At 43.9% G+C, this 21708-nt stretch overlaps 1 protein-coding gene across 1 annotated transcript in view; it reads right to left on the bottom strand.

Moving 5' to 3' along the window:
- Nucleotides 1-609: 609 nt before the first annotated feature.
- Nucleotides 610-21708, bottom strand: part of LOC147455610 (uncharacterized) — a 61677-nt gene continuing 40578 nt past the window's right edge. Inside the window, exons 6-8 of the mRNA XM_086514346.1 lie at nucleotides 959-1083; nucleotides 805-874; nucleotides 610-733 (exon numbers count right to left, since the gene is read on the bottom strand). Coding sequence (XP_086370472.1) covers nucleotides 838-874; nucleotides 959-1083 — 162 coding nt within the window. The 3' untranslated portion in view covers nucleotides 610-733; nucleotides 805-837. The remainder of the gene's footprint in view (nucleotides 734-804; nucleotides 875-958; nucleotides 1084-21708) is intronic.

Genomic DNA, 21708 nt, shown 5'->3' on the forward strand with positions numbered 1-21708 from the left:
TTGGATGTTCATGACAAGGACGATCCATGAAATACATGGACCAAATAGGCACAAAACCTCGTCCACTGCTGTAAAACTGACAGTAACATAAAGAGTTTTGACTACACAAACGAACACGTACATTAGACTCCTTAAACAGGCAGTGTGAAGAGTTTTGACTTACAGCGTAAAGAACCACAGAAACAAGCACGCAAGCTCAAAACAGGCAGCAAGCAAAAAGAAGTCGTTGTCCAACCTCCCTTGTGACCTCTAGGCAGCAAGCAACAAGAAGTCATTGTCCAAAAGCTGTGAGGCTGCCTCCCTTGTGACCTCTAGACTTCAAGAGGAGCTGATCACTTTTCTAAAAATTCTTTCACAACACATTCTATTTGCTCTCGCCTTTTGTTGTGTGCTCTCTCCACATCCTCTTCAGTCCAAAGAAGGACTTTATCTCCAACGGTGATGCGAAGCTTGCTCTGATAGAACAGCTTCGCATCAGGCGTCATCCCACCTTCATCAATGGTTGCACTGGGAAGGAAAAACCTCTACAAGAAAGAGAACCCCAGAAGAGAGAGATTAATATTGAACTTACAATTCTCTATTCCAGCAAAGAATGAGAGGATGACTTACTTGCTTACAGAGCAATAGTACCCCCTCCAAGTACTTGCCATTCGGGTACCGAGCATTTGGATACTTCGTCTCCAAGGAGACGATGTGTTCATCCAGCTTAAGTTGTAGAAGGTTCAACGATGACCTACAACGTAACAATTTATCAGTACTCTTCATTGCTCTAAAAAACGTATCACTTAAAAGAGACCGACTAACCTTGTTTTTGTTACACCTATGACTTCACAATCTTCAATCTCCACATCCCGTTGGATAGAAGATGCCATATCTGAAGATAAAATAGATGTTTTTATATACATAAGACGATATCACTTGACATGCTTAAAAAACATGGCTTAATAAATATCAGAACCTCCATGATCGATCATCCCATACTTCGAGATAGATGGGCTCGTATCTTTCCTTTGCCATATTTTCTTTTGCTAAAGTACATGTATATGCAGCCACTTGAAAAAAGTTATCGAGTGTGAAGGGGCGCTGAAACAAGTAAGAGAAGACAAATTATGATACTCACCATTCAACAGAACAAGCATAATTTGATGTGTATTAAATTATATAAGAACAGCTAAGGAATGAAAACTTGCTCAACTGAACAAAAGATCACAAGAAAGACCGAAGCTTTGAAAATTCAAGCTTCTTTCATCCATTGACATGTGCACACAATATCCTCGATTTTATGGCACACAAAGACACAATCTCAGCACGGCCAATCATTGGCATTTTGCCAGTTACCATTAATTCAGCTGGGGTTATTATGGTTAGTAAATAGGCAGTGCCTGCTTAAAATGTGGTGAATTATGAAGTCAGATTACATTGTTAGACCTCCAAGAATCGTTCAATAAATGCATGTAAGTGCATTGATGTTTTAGGAGTCGATGCTGATCAAGATAGACTGATTTGTCAGCATACAGTCACCCAATAGCTTAGCATCAGAAACTGTCTTCATTGCACATCTTAATCAGTCTCCATCTTAAGAGTTCAAAAATTGGTATTGAAACTCAACCATCTGAAGTATATAAGGAATTGATGGGCATTGTGGAGTCGCTTACTTTCTTCCACGTCAATAGTACATGACCATATCACCCACCATCATAAAACAATATCACACACCCTGTCTATCACTTACTAGCCAGATTGTAAGCGATAGATTTAGCCTGAAATAGATTACACCACACACCATCATAAAACAATATCACAAACCCTATCTATCACTTAGTAACCAGATTGTAAGCAATACATTAACACTGAAATAGATTACACCAACACCAAGAATGATGATAAATTCAATGCTACCTTGCGGGACCAATGAATGATTCTATGATAACTAGCCACGTGAACCCTTTAAAGCTGTCAAGCTGAAAATAAGTAGTGTTGAACAAACGAGACGAGGGAGAAGATCGACACATTATTGCCAACCAGAAGATGGGCTGCCCCCCTCTCTTAAATAGAATCCTTATTCAGGGAGAATCTTTTTACAAGCACAAGAGCTGGAGAGAACCCTCCATTCTAGATCTTAGACTCAATGGTCATTTCCTTCCCGCTGGAAATTCCGAGAGATGAGCTCTAAATCTAAATACCTTTCCCATCATTACTCACAGCGTGAAGCTATGCAGACCGTTCCGGATTCCATTTCCCGAATCCCCGAGCATAGGCCAAAGCCTCCTTGCTCCTTCTCTGCGATGGAGTACTTGCAAAAACCACCAACACGAGCAACAACTCGTGGAGCGTATTCATAAAATTCACCTATTGCTCCTTGTATGGAAAAGCGACCTCCGTACTCTGTCTTCTCGCAATCACTTGTCACTCCGAAGCGGCAAAGTTTCCTTGTGCTAGCGCTAGCAAATTTGTAAGGAGAGAGGACGGCAAGAATAACCAATGAAACCGCCCCCCCCCCCCCAATAGCAAAGGTGGCGCTAGAATAGGGAAGAGAGAGAGAGAGAGAGAGAGAGAGAGAGAGACCAAGGGCAGCTTTTTTGAGAGAGAAGAGAGAGAGGGCTCGCTGTTTTCAGCCAAAAAAGAGGCCCCTCCTAGTTCTTTCTTTATTTTAAGTAACCACTTATAAAGTGGGCAGCCAGCCACTTGCAAAAAAATGTAAACCTGTTTAAATACTCACTGAGCTGAAAACTAATGCTTACAGAGCACTCCCCAGGCGTCCTTGGATACAACCTCATGCACAGATGCAATGCAAACTTAGATTTCCTCGCGGAAAAGCATCTACTTTCCCGAAACACATTTAAAAATATCCTACTTTTTAGAAAAAGCTTCTCGAAACCAATCTTTATTCTTGCACCTACGTCTTTACGCATAATCCTTCACCCAGTTCAGATCTCCTCCAGACCTAGAAAATATTCCATATCCGATGCTCCCGTGACGCATCAAGAATACTCATTTCCCGGTCTTTCCCATCGAACTTACCAAACTACTCCTTCGTGATGCTTAATGTCGCCCATCATATGACACATCAGAGTTGTCCGTTCCTGATGGCTTTTATCAATTCCAATAAATCTAAGTTCCTAACTTTAACAGTTCAAGTGTAAACATTTAAATATCCTAATTTTATTTTTAAAATTTTACTTGGAAAATAAGAAAATAATTCATTTAGGAACACTCTGGCTTCTAAATAGTTGTCCTCAACTGTAGTGCTTGTACATATCTTCCAGAATCTCGGGATAAGGTGTTGATTCGTGCTCGGTCATCCATTGAACGTCCAAGGTAGAATAGTTCTTGAACTTTACCAATACTTCCCTGTAATTTTTTCGGACTTTAGTGGCCGCTCTTGATGAGAAATAATATGCTCCAGTTGAAGCATTTCTTCTGTTTCCTCAACCTCAAGAAGTTCCTCAGCACTAGGCTGACTTGGAGGCGGTCCCACATATAACCAGAGTAAATTAGCAGGGAAAGCATTATGGATCCTCCCGTTAGGTGTTTGCTCTAATCAGAATGTCACATCGTTCACTTGGTGAATTATCTTAAAAAGCCCATAATAACGATTGATAAGTTTTACCACTTCCCTCTTATGAGTCGCTTTTTGCTTGAGTCTTGCCTTCTCAAACTTGAGTAAGACCAATTGACTACCTGTTAAGTTAAAATTCCTTCTATGCTTGTCCACAGCTTTCTTAACATCCATTTGCATCAGCATTTTCAGTTTTCAGCAGTTAGACTCCGTACAGCAGCACCCAAACCTCGCAGATCTCACCTCCCCGCAACAGATCCTCGCCGCACGGTCAGATCAACCAGCGTTTGCAAATTCAGCCCGCTATTCGCAGATTTCAGCATCTGCGTTTTCAGCGCATCGTCGTCGCGTCGTCGTCCTCGACGTCGTCACCGTCATAAGAGTGACAATTCAGCAGATACAAGATTTGCAGATTTCAACCCCTAGTGTTTTTAGATTTCAGCCCATCTCGTCGTCGTCGTCGTCGTCGTCGACATCATCGGCAAGACCATTGTAGAGATTTGTGCAATCAATAGTAGACCTCTCTCGCCATAAAGAGTGGGGCCCTTGGAGGAGGGTTTGACAACATTTTGGTATCCTATTCTTCTCTCTCTATCTCTCAGTCTCTGTAACAGACTTGGACACTCCAAGTCGAGAATCTACCACGACACCACAAATAATCACTTCAAAACAGTTCACAGTTCAGAATTGATTTGACACTGGCCCGGCAAAGTTCCGTGCCTAGAGATATTGGCCCCAAAGACTGACGCCCCTTTCGGTATTTCTTTTTGTATTAATCTGCAACTCAAAGTACAAGCGAGTAGTCGGGACTCACTCTCAAACTCTGCGTCCAGATGCTCTGAGAAGTAAAGAGCCCAAAATACCAATATAAAGGTTTACAAGGGATGCCAAAAGCAAAGCCCCAGAAGCTGAAAATCAAAAGCTTTGTTCTATCTCTCTCAAGCTCTCTTGAGCCACAGTAAAGCAAAAGCAAAAGAGGTTCTCTCTCTCTCTCTCTCTCTCTCTCTCTCTCTCTCTCTCTCTCTCTCTCTCTCTCTCTCTCTCTCTCTCTCTCTCTCTCTCTCGTTTGCGTAGAAAAAGCAAATTGCCACAAATTTGACCGCCACAAACGCCGCAAAAAGAGGGACGTTTGTACAGCTGCCACGTGGCAAGATTTCCGCAATTTCCGGGACTGCCAGCCAGCCACGTCAGCACTTCAGAAATCTGCCACCTCATCATTTTCCCGCGGGGACTGTCCATGCCTAGGGATAGGTGTGTGTGTGTGTGTCTGCTGCTCCCCTGCAAGCTGCCACGTCACTGATTTGTGGCACACCCACCTCTTGAAAGCATCGTAATCGCCCTCGATTACGCCTCCAAAACAAACAGAAGCCATAAACTATCTTAGCAGACACTGACTGTTAGTACCGACGCACTAGGAACACACATCTAGCACATGTACCAATCCACAGTCACATCACACGACATCACAAGACATCACTGGACATCACATGACAAATCACATTCAACATTCATTCGGATCTCAGACCATGATTTATCACCGATGCAATTAGCAATCGTATCTAGATCCACTCAGGACCTCATAGATGCTGTCACAAAGTGATGACGTGGCTACCGACAGCAAAAACCCTAATTTCTACCAAAAACCTAAAATTCTTGCAAACCCTAATTTTTGCCAGAAACCCTAATTTCCGAAAATCGCGAAGGTGGAAAAAAAAATTTGTTTTTTTTTTTTGCAACGCAAATCTCAGCTTTTGGCTACGCTTTGGAAGATAGAGAGAGAGAAAGGCATAATTTCTTTTTGTTGCTCTCATTGAGAGAGAGAGAATCTGCTTTTGCTTTCAAGCTTTTGGGGCTCTGCTTTTGGGCATCCCTTGTAATCTTTATATACAAGGTTTAGGGCTTACTCTGCAGAGCATCTGGACGCAGAGTCTGAGAGTGAAACCCTAACCGCTCTTGTACTTTGACATTGATTAATACATAAAGAAATACCGAAAGGGGCGCCAGTCTTTGGGGCCATATCTCTAGGCACGGAACTCCGCCGGGCCAGTGTAAATCTATTGTGATTAGTGAATTGTTTTGAACTGGTTATTTGGTGCTGTCGCGATTGATTCTTGACTTGGAGTGTCCAAGTCTGTTACAGTGGTATCAAAGCACAGCCGATTTCTCTTTTATGGGAAATCCGATCCCCAACTTTTTTTTCCACGGCACCTATGGCTTCACGCAAGGATCAGTCGACTCCCTCTGCATCTGGAGATGCGAGCACGGATCACAACGAAGATTCAGACAGAGTATGGCCTGCCTCGGCCTACTTAGGTGGAGCAAAGAGAGATGAAGCGTCGTCAATTGATCGGCGATGCAACAAAGATGATGCTCAATTTTGTGAAGGATCCGAAATTGGCAAAATATATGAGCGAGACTTCTTTTCAGGAAGTGCATGCACAGTGGCAGAAAACCACTACACCACCCCTGAAACCCGCTCTCAAGAAACCTTCTGATCACAAACAGTATACAGAGAAGGAATTACAAGAGGTGGTTGATGCACGGATTGCTCAGATTTTGACGCGCAAAAGAAAGCCAAAAAGCACGGCAAAAAGCAGAAGAAAAGCACCGACTTCCCAGGATATTTGGGTCCTCAGTCGACTTTTGACAAGGCAAAGAAACAGAAGAAGCGTGTTCGATTTGAAGGAGTACCCAATTCTTCTTCTTCTTCTTCTGACAGTTCTTCTAGCTCTTCAGATTCGAGCGAAGAAGACAGAAAAGGTAAAAAGCGAAGCAAGAAACAAAGCTTCGGAAAGGGTAAGAAAAAGGCAAAGAAGGCTAAATCTCGCCCAGAGACTGACAGTTCTACGGAGGACTCATCTACAGACAGCTCAGATTCGGATGACAGAAACTTTTATGCGAACAAGAAGAATTTTTACAAAGCCAACCAGTATGACTTTCTCGAAGATAAAAGCAAAAAAGTCCAAGAGTTTAAGGAAGGTGGCCACTCGATCAAGTTTGATGCTTTTTCAGGATACTCAGATGCTTCGAAGGCTTTGTCTTTTATACAACAGTTTGACATCGCTTTCGCGGGAGAACGCTATTCAAAGCACTCCAAGATGCGGAGAGCTGCCTCTTACTTTAAGGGGAATGCTTGTACTTGGTGGTCCACGCTTCTTTTAAACAAGACTGCGGTAGTTAAATGGCTGAAATTTAAGAAGCTTTTTATTTCTTCTTGGTTGACGCAAGAATATGAACGAGATGTACGAGCTGCTTGGAACCATCTTCGGATGACCAAGAAAGATACAATCAATGCTTACTGTGAAAGATTCTGGAGCTCTTTTCTACCCGTCTCTTCATTCAAGAAGATCTCGCAAGTGACGTTCTACTCAGGATCCCTTGGTACCACAAGAACTACGCCGTGGTTGACTACGAGGCCGAGAAAGCGACTTTGATAAATGAAGGGCTTAGAGATTGTACTTGATGAACTTCAGTTTCTTTACTCATTCTTTTGGGAGAGAACTGAACGATGGATAAAGGTTGAATATGTTTTGACCTGATCAAAAGAATGCCAAGATTTTTCTCCACACTCATGCCGATTGGTTTTCAAAGGGCCTGAAGATCAGACCATTGAACTAATACCTGGAAGCACGCCACCGAACCGTGTGAGCCGAGTATAGAATGAAAAGATTATGAACCCAGTGAAAGACCTCTTGGAAAAGTGTCTTGTCCAGCATAGTACTTCACCGTATTGCTCTCCACTGTTGTTGGATTTGAAGAAAGACGGATATTGGAGAATGAGCATCGATTATAGCGCTCTCAACAAAATCACCATCAAGAACAGATTTCCGATTCCTAGAATCGATGATATACTCGACAGGTTACAGGGATCCTCGTGCTTTAGCAGGATTGACTTGAAGAATGGATATCATCAGATCCGAATCGCGCCAGGAGACGTCTACAAGACAGCCTTTCGAACGACTTTTGGGTTATTTGAGTTTTTTTTGGTGATGCCTTTTGGCTTAACCAATGCTCCTGCGACATTTAAACCGGATGATGGACAGGATTTTTAAAGAGTACAGGCTATTTATTGGCACTTTCTTCGATGATACCATTGTTTTCTCCAAGAATGAAGCAGAACACAGAGATCATATGCTTCAGAGATACTTTTTTTTTGGGACACTTTGTCTCGGCAACAGGAGTGCAAATGGATCCGGCCAAGATAGACACTATCCGTGATTGGCCCGATTTGAAGAATGTCCATGAAGTTGAAAGCTTCTTGGGACTGTTCATACTACAGACGGTTCATTCGAAAGTTTGCAAAGGTTGCCTCCCCTTTGCATATTCTTGATATAGAAAGGAGTCCCTTTCTCGTGGGGGTCCACAGAGGTGACTGCCTTCATTGACAGAGAAATGGACTACAGGACCAGATTTGACTTTGCCGGACTTGCAGAAGTCATTTTAAGTATTTTGTGATGCTTGTGGTCGTAGTCTAGGTGTGGTCTTAATGCAAGAAGGCCATGTCATTGCTTACGCGAGCCGATTGTTCTCTAGGCCGGAAATGACAGCACAGATTTATGAGAAAGATACAGATTTTGCAAATTTATTTTCACATGGATACGAGATGGGGAGACAGTAGCCGAATACTCCCTTCGGGAAGGCTACTTGATGAGAAAAACCATGTTGTGCGTTACACAGTCGTTGAGGGAAAAGGTTATGACTGAATGCCACTGTCCACCTTTTACGGGTCACCGCGGCATTGCTACCACCATGAAGGGGGTAGAGAGAGACTTCTTTTAGCCGAGACTCAAAAAGGATATGGAAGAGTTTGTGCGCAGTTGCTTAGTATGCCAAAAGGTCAAGTTTGACAGGCATAAGGTAGAGGGATTGTTACAGCCTTTACCCATACCCACCCGCCCCTCGGAAAGTATTGCAATGGATTTCATTTTTTTGATCTCCCGAGAACACGGAATGATCACGATGATTTTCCGATTACATGGCACGTCTGAGACGACTGTCTCCGACAGAGACCCCCAGATTTATGAGTTTGTTTTGGAAGGCAATTTGGGAGAACATTGGCACGCGGTTGCAGTTCTCGTCATCGTTCCACTTGCAAACTGACGGGCAATCTGAGATTGCCAATTCAGTGGTTTTAGATTTATTGAATTCTTGTATCTCGGATCAGAAGACTCGATGGGAAAAGAACTTACCTTTGGTGGAATTTGCCTACAATAACACGATACACTCTTCGACGGGGAAGACGCCATTTAAGATTATTGAAAGTGCTGCGAATGTTCCATCCTTCCTGAGCACGAAAGATTAGATATTTGAAGTGGATGAATATTCGCGAGATTTGGATACGGCTTTTGCCAAGGTTCGCGAGACTTTGCGAAAGTCTCAAAAACGACAGAAAAAGGCAGCGGATCGCCATCGTCGCGACTTGAAACTGAAGGAGGATGATTGGGTGCTCTTATGTTTTGAGAAGGCACGCCTACGAAAGAAAAAGGGAAAGGAGAGGCTTTTTCCAAAGCTTAGTATGCGGTACTACGGACCAACTAAGGATACAAAGACTAAAGGTAAAGTCCGAAGGCGGTTCTTGTTAAGTTCAAGAACTATCCTGCACTTGAGGCGAAGTGGATGGAGGAGAAGGACCTAGCAGATACTCCTCGGATCGTGAAACTTTACCTCGATGTTTTGGTTTAGCATAGTCTACTCTGCAGTGGGATGCACAAGAGGGGAGTTACTCCGCTCCTTTGTCAACAGATGCCTTGATTTTGATACTAAAGTCATTGATGTCTCTTTGAGCTTCAGGGATACTGAGAGCTGACAGTATTCTGATGGATGACTTTATAAAATGGAATTCCTGATAATGATACTGATTTGTTCTTGACTTCTTTTTAGTGCAGGAACTGATAGACGAAATGACTGCAACATTTTGGTCTGATTGATCTCGAATAGACATGGTTGCAATAGGGGTTAGTCAATCGGACATCGATGAGGTCCCGATTGGACCTAGATGTGATTGCTAGCTACATTGCCGATAAATCATGGTCTAAGATCTGAATGAATGTTGAATGTCATGTGATGTCCTCTGATGTCTAGTGATGTCCTGTGATGTCGTGTGATGTGACTGTCGATTTGGTACATGTCCTAGATGTGTGTCCCTAGTACGTAGGTACTAACAGTCTGTGTCTGCTAAGACGGTTTATGGCTTTTGTCGGTTTTGCAGGCGTAATCGCGATCGATTACAATGCTTTCAAGAGGGGGGTATGTCACAAAGTGATGACGAGGATACCAACAGCAGAAACCCTAATTTCTGCCAGAAACCCTAAAATTTCTGCAAACCCTAATCTCTACCAGAAACCCTAATTTCCGAAAATCGCGGAGGTGGGAAAGAAAGTATTGTTTTTTGTTTTAGCGACACAAATCTCAGCTTTTGGCTACGCTTTGGAAGATGAGAGAGAGAGAGAGAGAGAGAGAGAGAGAGAGAGAGAATCTGCTTTTGCCTTCAAGATTTTGGGGCTCTGCTTTTGGGCAATCCTTGTAATCTTTATACACGGTTTAGGACTCACTCTGTAGAGCATCTAGACGCAGAGTCTGAGAGTGAAACCCTAACCTCTCTTGTACTTTGACATTGATTAATACATAAAGAAATACCGAAAGGGGCGCCAATCTTTGGGGCCAATATCTCTAGGCACGGAACTCCTACAGGCCAGTGTAAATCTATTGTGATCTGTGAATTGTTTTGAAGTGGTTATTTGGTGCTATCGCGATTGATTCTTGACTTGGAGTGTCCAAGTCTGTTACAGATGCCCGATTGGCTAATCCCTATTGCAACCATGTCTATCGAGATCATTCAGACCAAAATGTTGCAGTCATTTCGTCTATCAGTTCCTGCACTTAAACAAGTCAAGAACAAATCAGTATCATATTATCCGGAGTTCCATTTCATAAAGTCATACATCAGAATATTGTCATCAGAATATTGTTCAAAGAGACCTCAGTGACTCTAGTATCAAAAATCGAGGCATCTGTTGACAAAGCAGTGGAGTAACTCCCCTCTTGTGCAAACCCACTGCACCAAATCTCCGGCCAAGCTCAATTCGGGGTTCCATTTGGAGTAGACTATGCTAAACCAAAAGCTTCAAGGTAAAGTTTCACAATCTGAGGAGTATCTGCTAGGTCCTCCACTTCGCATCCAATGCAGGATAGTTCTTGAATTTAACCAAAAACCGCCCTCTCACTTTACCCTTAATCTTTCTGTCTTTATGTGCCAAAATCTGTTCAAGAACAAGGATCTCCTCGTTTTCTTTCACTTCGGGTTGCTTATCAGGCTCCCCATCTTCGGGCACATCACCTTTAAAAGGTTTCAAGAGACTCACATGAAATGCATTGTGAATCCTCCAAGTGTCCGGCAGTTTCAGTCGGAAGGAGACATCATTTAACTTTTCGGAGATTTGGAAAGGTACGTAGTATCGCATACTAAGCTTTGGAAAGAAGGACATCATTTATCTTTTTGGAGATTTGGAAAGGTCCGTAGTATCGCATACTAAGCTTTGGAAAAAGCCTCTCCTTTCCCTTCTTCTTTCTCAGGCGTGCCTTCTCAAAACGTAAGAGCACCCAATTCAATTTCAAATCGTGACGATGGCGATCAGTCTGCGGGTGGAAAGATGACGAGAACTGCAACCGCGTGCCAATGTTCTCCCAAATTGCCTTCCAAAACAAACTCGTGGATCTAGGGTCCCTGTCGAAAAAAACGTCTCGAGTATGACATGTAATCTGAAAATCTAGGCCACAAACAGTCTCTCTAAATGATCCGGCTTGACTGTTTTCTTCAATGAAATGAAATGAATCTGCTTGCTAAATCAGTCAATAACAGTCCACATACCATCGTGACCACTCTGTGTTCTCGGGAGATCAAAAATGAAATCCATTGCAATACTTTCCTAGGGGCGGGTGGGTATAGGCAAAGGCTGTAACAATCCCTATGCTTTATGACTGTCAAACTTGACCTTCTGACATACCAAGCAACTGCGTACAAGCTCGTCCACATCCTTCTTGAGTCTCGGCCAAAAGAAGTCTCTCTCTACCCTTTTCAAGGTGGTAGCAATGCCGCAGTGACTCGTAAAAGGTGGACAATGGCATTCGGTCATAACCTTTTCCTTGAACGGCTGTGTAACCCACAACATGGTTTCCCTCATCAAGTAGCCATCCCGAATAGAATATCCCGCTACTATCTCCCCACCCCGTATCCGTGTGAAAATGTCTGCAAAATCTGTATCTGTGGCATATTGATCAATCATATCCTCGAAGCTCCTATGATGTATCGCGGAAATAGCCAGAACCAATAGCTTCCGAGACAAAGCATCTGCCACCAAATTCTTTTGTCCTTGCACATGGACAATCTGGAAGTGGAACTGTGACAAGATGTTCGCCCACCGCATCTGCTTTTCCCATAGCTGCTTCTGTGACAAGAAGTAGCGTAAACTCTGCAGTTTGTAAAGATAGTAAAATCCGCTCCGAGTAGCTAATGTCGCCACTGAGTCAGAGCATGGATAACCGCCAAAAGCTCTTTCTCATAAATCTGTGTTGTCAATTCCGGCCTTAAGAACAATCGGCTCTCGTAAGCAATGACATGGCCTTCTTGCATTAAGACCGCACCCAGACTACGACCACAAGCATCACAATATACTTCAAATGACTTCTGCAAATCCGGCAAAGTCAAAACTGGTCCCGTAGTCAATTTCTCTTTCAATGTCTGAAAGGGCAATCACCTCTGTGGGTTCCCACAAGAAAGGGACTCTTTTCTGTGTCAAGATATGCAAAGGGGAAGCAACCTCTGCAAACTTTCTAATGAACCGCCTGTAGTACGAACACAATCCCAAGAAGCTTCTAACTTCATGGACATTCTTCAAATCGGGCCAATCCCGGATAGTCTCTATCTTGGCCGGATCCATTTGCACTCCTGCTGCTGAAACAATGTGTCCCAAAAAGTGTATCTCTGGTAGGAAAAATCCACTTTTCTTCACATTAATCACCAACTTGTGATCTCGTAATGCCTGAAAGACTTCAAGCAGATGTACTCTATGTTCTGCCTCATCCTTGGAGAAAACAATGATGTTGTCAAAGAAAGTGCCAACAAATAGTCTATGCTCTCGATAAATCATGTCCATCATCCGGTTAAATGTCGCAAGAGCATTGGTTAAGCCAAAAGGCATCACCAAAAACTAAAATAACCCAGAAGTTGTCCGAAAGGCTGTCTTGTAGACATCTCCCGACGCGATTCGGATCTAATGATATCCACTTTTCAAGTCGATCTTGCTAAAGCACGAGGATCCCTGAAGTCGGTCAAGTATATCATCGCTTTTAGGAATCGGAAATCTGTTCTCGATGGTGATTTTGTTGAGAGATCTATAATCGATGCACGTTCTCCAAGATCCGTCTTTCTTCAAAATCAACACTAGAGAGTAGTACGGTGAAGTACTAGGCTGGACAAGACCCTTTTCCAAGAGGTCTTTCACTTGGTTCATAATTTCTTCGTTCTGGGCTCGGCTCACACGGTAAGGTGGCCGGTTCGGTGGTGTGCTTCCGAGTATCAGATCAATGGTATGATCCTCAGGACGAGCGGGTGATAACTCGCCTGGCAAGCCCTCTGAGAAGCAATCGGTATGAGTGTGGAGAAAATCTTGGCGTTCTTTACCAAGTTCAGACGACATATTTGTCCTATCCTCATCACTCAACTCTTTCAAAAAGATCAAGGAAACAAACAGACTGGATTTCATAAATTTTGAAATGGCCGAAGCCAATACAATAGGGACAGACTCGCCCTTAAGTTTTACATCGAGTACAATGGTTCTGCCCTTCTCTGTGGTCAAAATTGCTTTCCTCGCCCGATAGTCGACCACAGCGTTGTTCTTGTGGTACCAGGGAATTCCCAAGAGAACATCACAACCTTCCAAAGGCATTATGTAAAAGTCATCATGCCCCAAATACCCTTGACAATGCAACCGAAGTTTGCCAATGACATGTGTAATGGCTACGTCCCTGCCGGGTGCCGCTAGAACAGCCTTTGCAAGTGGTCCATCCGATCGGGAGTGATCTCGAGCCGCGCCGCCAGTTCCGATGAAATGAAGTTGGCCTTGGCTCCTCCATCAAAGAAGATCAGGGCTTCTTGGTCTTTCACTTTGCCCCAAGCTCAACAAAGTTCTGTACTCTCGTCCATCGTGCTGGAATCGGTACCCACGCAATCTGGAACCAGTCCTCTTTTCATCTTGCCTTTTCGGCCACGTTCCTCAGCTGCTTTCGAACTCTCAAGCTTCTTCGTCCTTGTCATTTTGTTCTTTCGATGCCTTCTTAGGGCACTTCACGGAGATATGCCCATTTTCCTTGCATCCAAAGCACTTCCCCTCCTTGATGTAGCGAGCTCTCTCTTGAGGAGTGAGTTTGGCTCGTGCATCCTTCTCTTTTTTTTCTTGGTTTCTCTTCCTCTTTCTACTTTCATTTGTCGAAGTCTGTTCGGCCCTTTGCGTCATGATCTCATTTGTGTGGTAGGTCAAACTGCCTGAGTGAATGGCAAAACCCCGTTTCGCATGACTCATCAACTCCTGAATGGAAGCTGACTTTTGTTCTAAGTAGTGATCTTGGATCTCTGTAGGAAGACCCAAGGTAAACCACTCAATTTGTTCCTTGAACGAGATCTTTTTAAATGAAGAGGCGGGTAGAAAAGAGCTCTAGAATCTCTCGCAATAAGCGTCCACTATATCCTTCTTGGTCATACGAAGATGGTTCCAAACAGTTCATATGTTGCGTTCATACTCTCGAGTCAGGCAAGAAGAAATAAAAAGCCTTTTGAATTTCAGTCATTTAACTGGCGCTATCTTATTTAATAGAAGCGTGGACCACCAAGTTCGAGCATTCCCCTTAAAGTAAGAGGCAGCTCTCCGAATCTTAAGAGTGCTCTGAGTAACGGCCTCTGAAGAAAGCGATGTCAAACTGTTGTACAAAAGACAAAGCCTTCGAAGCATCTCTATAACCAGAAAACGTGTCAATTAATTGATTGTCCACCTTCCTTAAAACTCTCGGATTTTCTTGCTTTTATCTTCCAGAAAGTCATACTGGTTGGCTTTATAAAAATTATTCTTCTTTTCATAGAAGCAACTGTCGTCAGAGTCTGAACTATCTGAAGACGAGTCCTCTGTAGAATCGTCAACCACGGGGCAAGATTTAGGCTTCTTTGCCTTTTTCTTGCCCTTTCCAAAGCTTTGCTTTTTGCTTCGCTTTTTTGCCTTTTCTGTCTTCTTCGCTCAAGTCTGATGAGCTAGAAGAACTGTCAAAAGAAGAAGAAGAAGAAACTCCTTTAAATCGAACACGCTTCTTCTGTTTTCTTGCCGACGCAAATGTAGACTGACGACCCAAATAACCCAAGAAGTCAGCGCCTTTCTTCTGCTTTTTGTCGTGCTTTTTTGCTTTGTTCTGCGCGTCAAAAAACTGAGCAATTCGTGCATCAATCACCTCTTCTAATTCTTGCTCTGTATACATCCTTGGAGTAGGAGGTTTCTTCAGGGCCGGTTTGAGGGGTGGTTCTGTGGTCTGCCGCCACTGTGAGTGCGCCTCGTCGAAGGAGGTCTGGCTCATAAACTTTATAAATTTCGGGTCCTTTGTAAAATTTAGCATCATCTTTGTTGCATCGCCGATCAATCGTCGACGCTCCATCTCTTCGAGCTCCACCTGAGTAGGACGAGGCGGGCCGTACTGCTCGCATGAATCTTAGTTGTGATCTCTTCCCGCATCTCCGGATGCAGAGGAAGTCTATTGATCTTTGTCTAAAGCCATAAGTGCCGCGTAGAAAGGATCGGATTTCCCGTAGAAGAGAAGTCAGTCGTGCTCTGATACCACTGTAACAGACTTGGACACTCCAAGTTGAGAATCTACCGCGACACCACAAATAATCACTTCAAAATAGTTCACACTTCACAATTGATTCGACACTGGCCTGACGGAATTCCGTGCCTAGAGATATTGGCCCCAAAGACTGGCGCCCCTTTCGGTATTTCTTTTTGTATTAATCTGCAACTCAGTAGCTGGGACTCACTCTCAGACTCTACGTCCAGATGCTCTGAGAAGTGAGAGCCAAACTACAATTATAAAGGTTTACAAGGGATGCTAAAAGTAGAGCTCCAAAAGCTGAAAATCAAAAGCTTTGTTCTTTCTTCTCAAGCTCTCTTGAGCCACAGTAGAGCTTGAGCCACGATAAAGCAAAAGCAAAAGAGCTTCTCTCTCTCTCTCTCTCTCTCTCTCTCTCTCTCTCTCTCTCTCTCTCTCTCTCTCTCTCTCTCTCTCTCTCTCTCTCTCTCTCTCTCTCTCTCTCTCTCGCGCGCGCGCGCGCGCGTTTGCGTAGAAAAAGCAAACTGCCGCAAATCTGCTCACCAAAAACGCCGCAAAAAGCAGGGCGTCCGTAAAGCTGCCACATGGCAAGATTTTCGCAACCCTTGAGGACAGTTCGGAGCACTCATCTTGAGCGAAGTTCAACATTCACTTCCGCTGCACCTTACATTGGTATCAGCGCTTTAGCAGTGTTCTGTATCACTCAAGGAAAGAACCACAATAAAATTTTTTTGATTGTTGCGGTCGCACGTAACCGAAGTCCTCTTGGGCGTGTCCATTCCTAATCGTGTTTTTGAAGAGTGACAGGAAACCCAAGAAAGAAGAGCTTGTCCAGCCTCCCCTTGTTTCTCTTTCACTCATTGAGAACGGACTGTGCACTTAGCGGCCGGCCAATCGACGTGAGGTGGGAAAAGCAACCTTGGTGTGAGCGCAAGGCTGCCAAGGGGTGCGCCCGCGGGAAAGAGAAGAGCTTGGGTAAGAGAAGATCCTTCTCTAACACAGATTGCAATCTAAAGAAAGAACCTCACGAACTCAAGAACCCAAGAACCGCAGGAACCCAAGTTCCTCGTGAACTTAAGAACCCAAGACTTAAATGTATGGTAATCACCAGAAGCGGAATGGATACTTCGCGTGGAGGTGATGAGCATGGAAGTGGCGAAGAAGAATTTTCCCCATCGGGAGGTTTTTCCGACCCTCCCCATCCCCCATCTACGCCAAGGATTACACCAAATCCTATGGAGGCTTTGGTCAAGGCGATATGAACATGATGTTACAACAAGAAGCGCAATGCGCTGCCTTGGAGCGCGAGCGCCATGAAAGAAAGGCATCCTTGGATCACGAACGCAAAGAAAGACGGGCATCCTTGGATCACGAACGTGAACAAGCGCGCTTAGCGGCCGAGGAAAGAAAGGCAGAATTGGATCACGAGCGCAAAGAAAGAAAGGCCGACTTGGAGCGTGCGGCCGGAGAAAAAAGGGTAGCCTTGGAGCGTGAGCGTGAGCAAGCGCGCTTGGCAGCCGAAGAAATAAAGGCAGGTATTGAGCTTGAGCGTCAGCAAGCACACGAAGCCCATCGAGTAGCAGCCGAAGACAGACGAGCGGCCTTGGAGTTAGAGCGTGAGGCGTAGAGAGACCAACGCATGCAAGAGTTGGTCCTACAGGTACTCACCTCAAAACTGGAGCCGGCCAAAGATGTTGGTGGTTCATCAAGTGGCACAAGCCAAGATTCGGACTCCAACAACCCCGTCACAAAGAAGTTGACATTCAATAAGTATGATGGTAAGATGGACGCTAGTGTTATTCATTCTTGGTTGCATCAATTTAATGCTTATTTTGCGACAACTAAGAAGACAGGGAATAGCAAGGTTTTAACGGCATCCATGTACCTTGCCGGTGATGCCATTAATTGGTACCACGCATGGCAAGGGGCACAGTTAGCAGCACACCTAGAGGAGGACAACGAAGGCGCGCCCCTTTCCTTCAATTGGGCCGACTTCCAAGACACGCTCAAGGCGCGGTTTGTGCCTCCTCAGTACCTAGCGCGGTTGAAAGAAGATTGGCGCAATCTCAAGAAGAATGGTATGCCAGTCATGTTCTTTTCTAACCGTACTTTGCAGCTCGGTACCCAATTACGCAAATCGGATTATGAACGCAAAGAGGCTTTTCTTTTTGGGTTGGATGAATATATCAAGTTTGATATAGAAGTCTTCGACCCCGTGGATCTCAACAAGGCGGTAGCAATTGCTCTCTCCCAAGAGATGAAGCACAACAAGGGAAAGCTTAAGGAAAACAAGCCGTCACAAAGTACCTCTCAGACTTCTCAGAACCCTTAGAATGGTAAGAACGGTAAGAATGGTAACTCTTCTAACCAATCTTCTTCTAGTCTCTCAGAAAAGAACTCTCACAATGAATCTAAGGGTAAAGCTAGCACAATTGCTAAACCTAAGCTCACTCCATATGAAAAAGCAGCACAAGGAATTTTGAGAGGATAGAATTTATTCTAAGGAAGGTCGATGTTATCATTGTCACATCAAGGGTCACATAAAAAGAACATGTCCTAAGATTGAATCAAACGAATCTAAAGAACTCACAAAATCCACATCCTCTGTTAATCATAAATGAGAACACTAGTGTGTCCCAAGTTTCTCATGATCCTCCCATTGATGAGTCTCTCATTAAGTTTTATGGTCATGTGAATGGTCAACACATGGTGGTCTTGTTTGATTCTAGTAGTATGCATGATGTGATTAGTCCCTCTCTTGTCGAAAGAGCTTGTTTGGAGGTTCGCAAGACATCTCCTTTCAAGGTGTCCGGCTTCGCTCCCGGTATGGAGACTCTCATCACAGGAGAATGCCTTGACGTGTTAGTCACTATTCAACAAGCATCCTCCCGCAAAAAATTTGTAGCATCTCATCTTTCAGGATGTGATATGCTTTTAGGCATTCAACGGTTTCGTGAGCATAACCCTCTCATTGATTGGGCAGAAAATACTTTCACTTTCAATGCCAAAAGTGACTCTCCCATTGTCATTCGTGGGAAGGAAGTTGTTCATTCTTCATCTCTCATTTCTAATGTCCAGGCGAAGATTGAAAAGAATCAGGAGAAGAGACTCTCCCAGTCTTTTCTTTTCCAAAGCACGACACACATGATTTGCATGATACAGATGTGATTATTCACAAGCATGATGATTTGCATAATCAAGATGTGATTATTCACAAGCATGATGATTTGCATAATCAAGATGTGATTGTTCACAAGGATGATGGTTTAGTTGATGCTTTTTCTAGTGAGCTAACCTCATTGCAGATTCGATCAATCACGAAGAACCGATCTTGGCTCTCGAGTCGAGATTTAAGGAACCCCCACAAGAAGTATTGTGTGTTCGCATGATTAGTCAACACGCATTGTTTGAGTGTTTCATTCGTGATGGTTTCCTGTATTTTAGTCACCGTTTATGTGTTCCCTTTCCAAAGGCATTCCATATTGTACGCCAAACACGATTCACTCATGCATGAGCACGGATGTATGCGGATTACTCATGAAAAGATGAAATGTTTGCATTCAAGGAATTCACATTTTAACCTTATTATTTATAAGTGACTTTGTTGGGAAACTAGGTAGAGCAACTTTGGCAAGTTAATATATAAGAAAGCTAGCGCTAGCACTTTCTGGCAGAAGAGGCAGCAGGGACCCAGTGTCTTGCAGCACACCTTCTCAGCAAGACCCCAGGCAGGACAACTTAGTGTTTTTCAGCCATCAAGACAAGCCGAGCGTTTTGCAGATTGCATGTCAGCCTGGCATTAGCAGTTTGCAACAGATTCCCTAGCGTTTTTGCAGCAAACAACAGATCAGCCTGGCATAAACAGTTTTCAGCAGATTCCCTAGCATTTTTGCAGCAGACAACAAATCAGCCTAGCGTTTTTGCAACTTGCAGTTCACCTAGCGTTTTGCAAATTCCCGATGGTAGAACATCCTTTTGCATCAGCATTTTCAGTTTTCAGCAGTTAGATTCCGTACCGCAGCCCCCAAACCTTGCAGATCTCACCTCCCCGCAGCAGATCCTCGCCGCATGGTCAAATCAGCCAGCTTTTCCAGATTCAGCCCGCTATTCGCAGATTTCAGCATCTGCATTTTCAGTGCATCGTTGTCGCGTCGTCATCACCGACTCAAAATTCAACAGATACAAGGCACAGCACGACGACGCGCCAGGTAACATTCAAATTCCGTTCACGCATCCTCTACACACATGGATTACAAGTACTTTCCAGAGCTTTGACCAGTATGTTACCGCTCTGGAAAACACGAACGTTCAGACGAACATTCGCTTGGCCTCTCTCGAAGGGGCTGTGCAAGGGCTTAAGTCCCGGTTTACCGCTCTAGAAAATACGACGCAGTCAAAGACTACGCGTATTTCCCAGGGTGAAACCCATCTAATTCGGTACAAAACCACTAATTTCTCAAGAGAAGAGAGAGAATTTTCGGAATTGGCCGTAAATAACTGGCTGCACCAGTGGACCACGTATTTCGACCTCCATGGGGAGCATGATTGAACGAAGGATTCAAACAATTCCACTTTATTTGTGCAGCAAGGCGCTTACAAGGTGGCGTGATATGACAAAGAAGCCTACGACGTGGGTTGACTTTTGTGAGAAATTCAAGAAGAATTTCGCCAAAATGGATCCTTTGAAAGCTTACGCCAAACTGTAGAGTCTTTTGATGAAAGCTCTGTCTTTTGATAAGTACACGACAGCTTTCAAAGCAGCACTCACCTTCTGCAAGGTGGATTCCACACACACTGTGCACATGTACCTGTTGGGATTACATGGAGATTAGCGTTGGGCCTTAATCAAGGACAAAGCCCCAGGATACAGTGGCAAAGGCCAAGACGTTCCATTTGATAAATGGAGCGAATTATGAGTAGAAAAGAACTTCAAACCATCAACCCGACGCGAGTGCTTCGAGGAAGCAACCCCAATTCCTGCACGTCGAGACCTTCTCAAGAGAAGAAGAAAGCCAAAAATGCTTCAATTGTTGATGCAGTGAAGAAGCCTTGCTTCGGATGTGGCCAGACAGGTCACCAAATCAAGGATTGCAAGACGAAGACAAAGAAATCGCAAGGTCGCCCTTCAGTTCAGATTCACAAGATCTCAGGTAACTCTGATGTCATTCAAGTTGAAATCCATCATTTAGCGCACAGTTCATGCACTAACTATACTTTTAGCACCAAAGAGTTTGACAAACACGATCTTCTCCGTTTCCCCGAGAAAATCAATGGTCACGACGTGACCGTACTCCTTGATAATGGAAGCTCACACAATTTTGTGGATGCAAAATTGGTGCAGAAATTGAGCCTGCAAACGCGGGACACTGACCATGAGTATCGCATGAAGATGGCTCGTGGCAAGGATACGGATGTATGGACTCAGATGGTTCCAGATTTGTCGCTCGAGCTAGCTGATTACAAAGGAAACCTAGATTTCCACATCTTGCGCGTGGATAGAGCAAATGTTATTTTAGGAATTCCATGGTTTTATGATAAACAAGACTCATTGTATATACACTATGTACATCACTCTCTAGTTTTTGTTAAGCAAGACATGCCTCATGTATCTGTTTCGCTTTGTAATAAGCTTTCTGTAAATAATGGTTTCACAATACCAATTGTTACTGCTTTGGAAATGTATGAAGATACAAAGTCTTCTGATGTTGACTTTTATTAATGTGTACCGTTTGCTTGGTTTGATTCATTAGTGCTTGGTACTTCTGTCACTGAATTTTGTAAAAATGTTTCATGTTCTTCTGTTGAACTTGGAAATTCCAACGAATCCAACCTTATCTGAGAAATCATGACTGCTTTCAAGCATGTTTTTCCTGATGATCTACCTCCTGGCTTGCCGCCTTCAGGAGGAGTAGATCATGGCATTGAGTTGGTGGCTAGTAGTCAGCCCTCCTCTCCTCTCAGCAACTGAAAGATTATCTCAACGGAGGTTTTGTTCGGCCAAGTAAATCCCCGTGGGAAACGCCAGTGTTACGTTCTCGAAAGAAGAATAACACTATGCACTTCTGCGTGGATTACAAGGGGTTGAATAAGCTCACTGTCAAGAACAAGTATCCGCTCCCACGTGTGGACGATTTGATAGATCGGCTCCATGGAGTGCTGTATTTTACAAAGATAGACATACGATCAGGCTATCACCCGATACAGATCAAACTGGAAGATGTTCCCAAAACGGGTTTCCATACGCGTTATGGTCACTATGAATTTTTGGTCTTGCCTTTTGGTTTGAC

The sequence above is a fragment of the Adiantum capillus-veneris genome, chromosome 6 (genome assembly GCF_014529385.1).
Source record: "Adiantum capillus-veneris isolate H3 chromosome 6, ASM1452938v2, whole genome shotgun sequence".
Lineage (NCBI taxonomy): Eukaryota > Viridiplantae > Streptophyta > Polypodiopsida > Polypodiales > Pteridaceae > Adiantum > Adiantum capillus-veneris.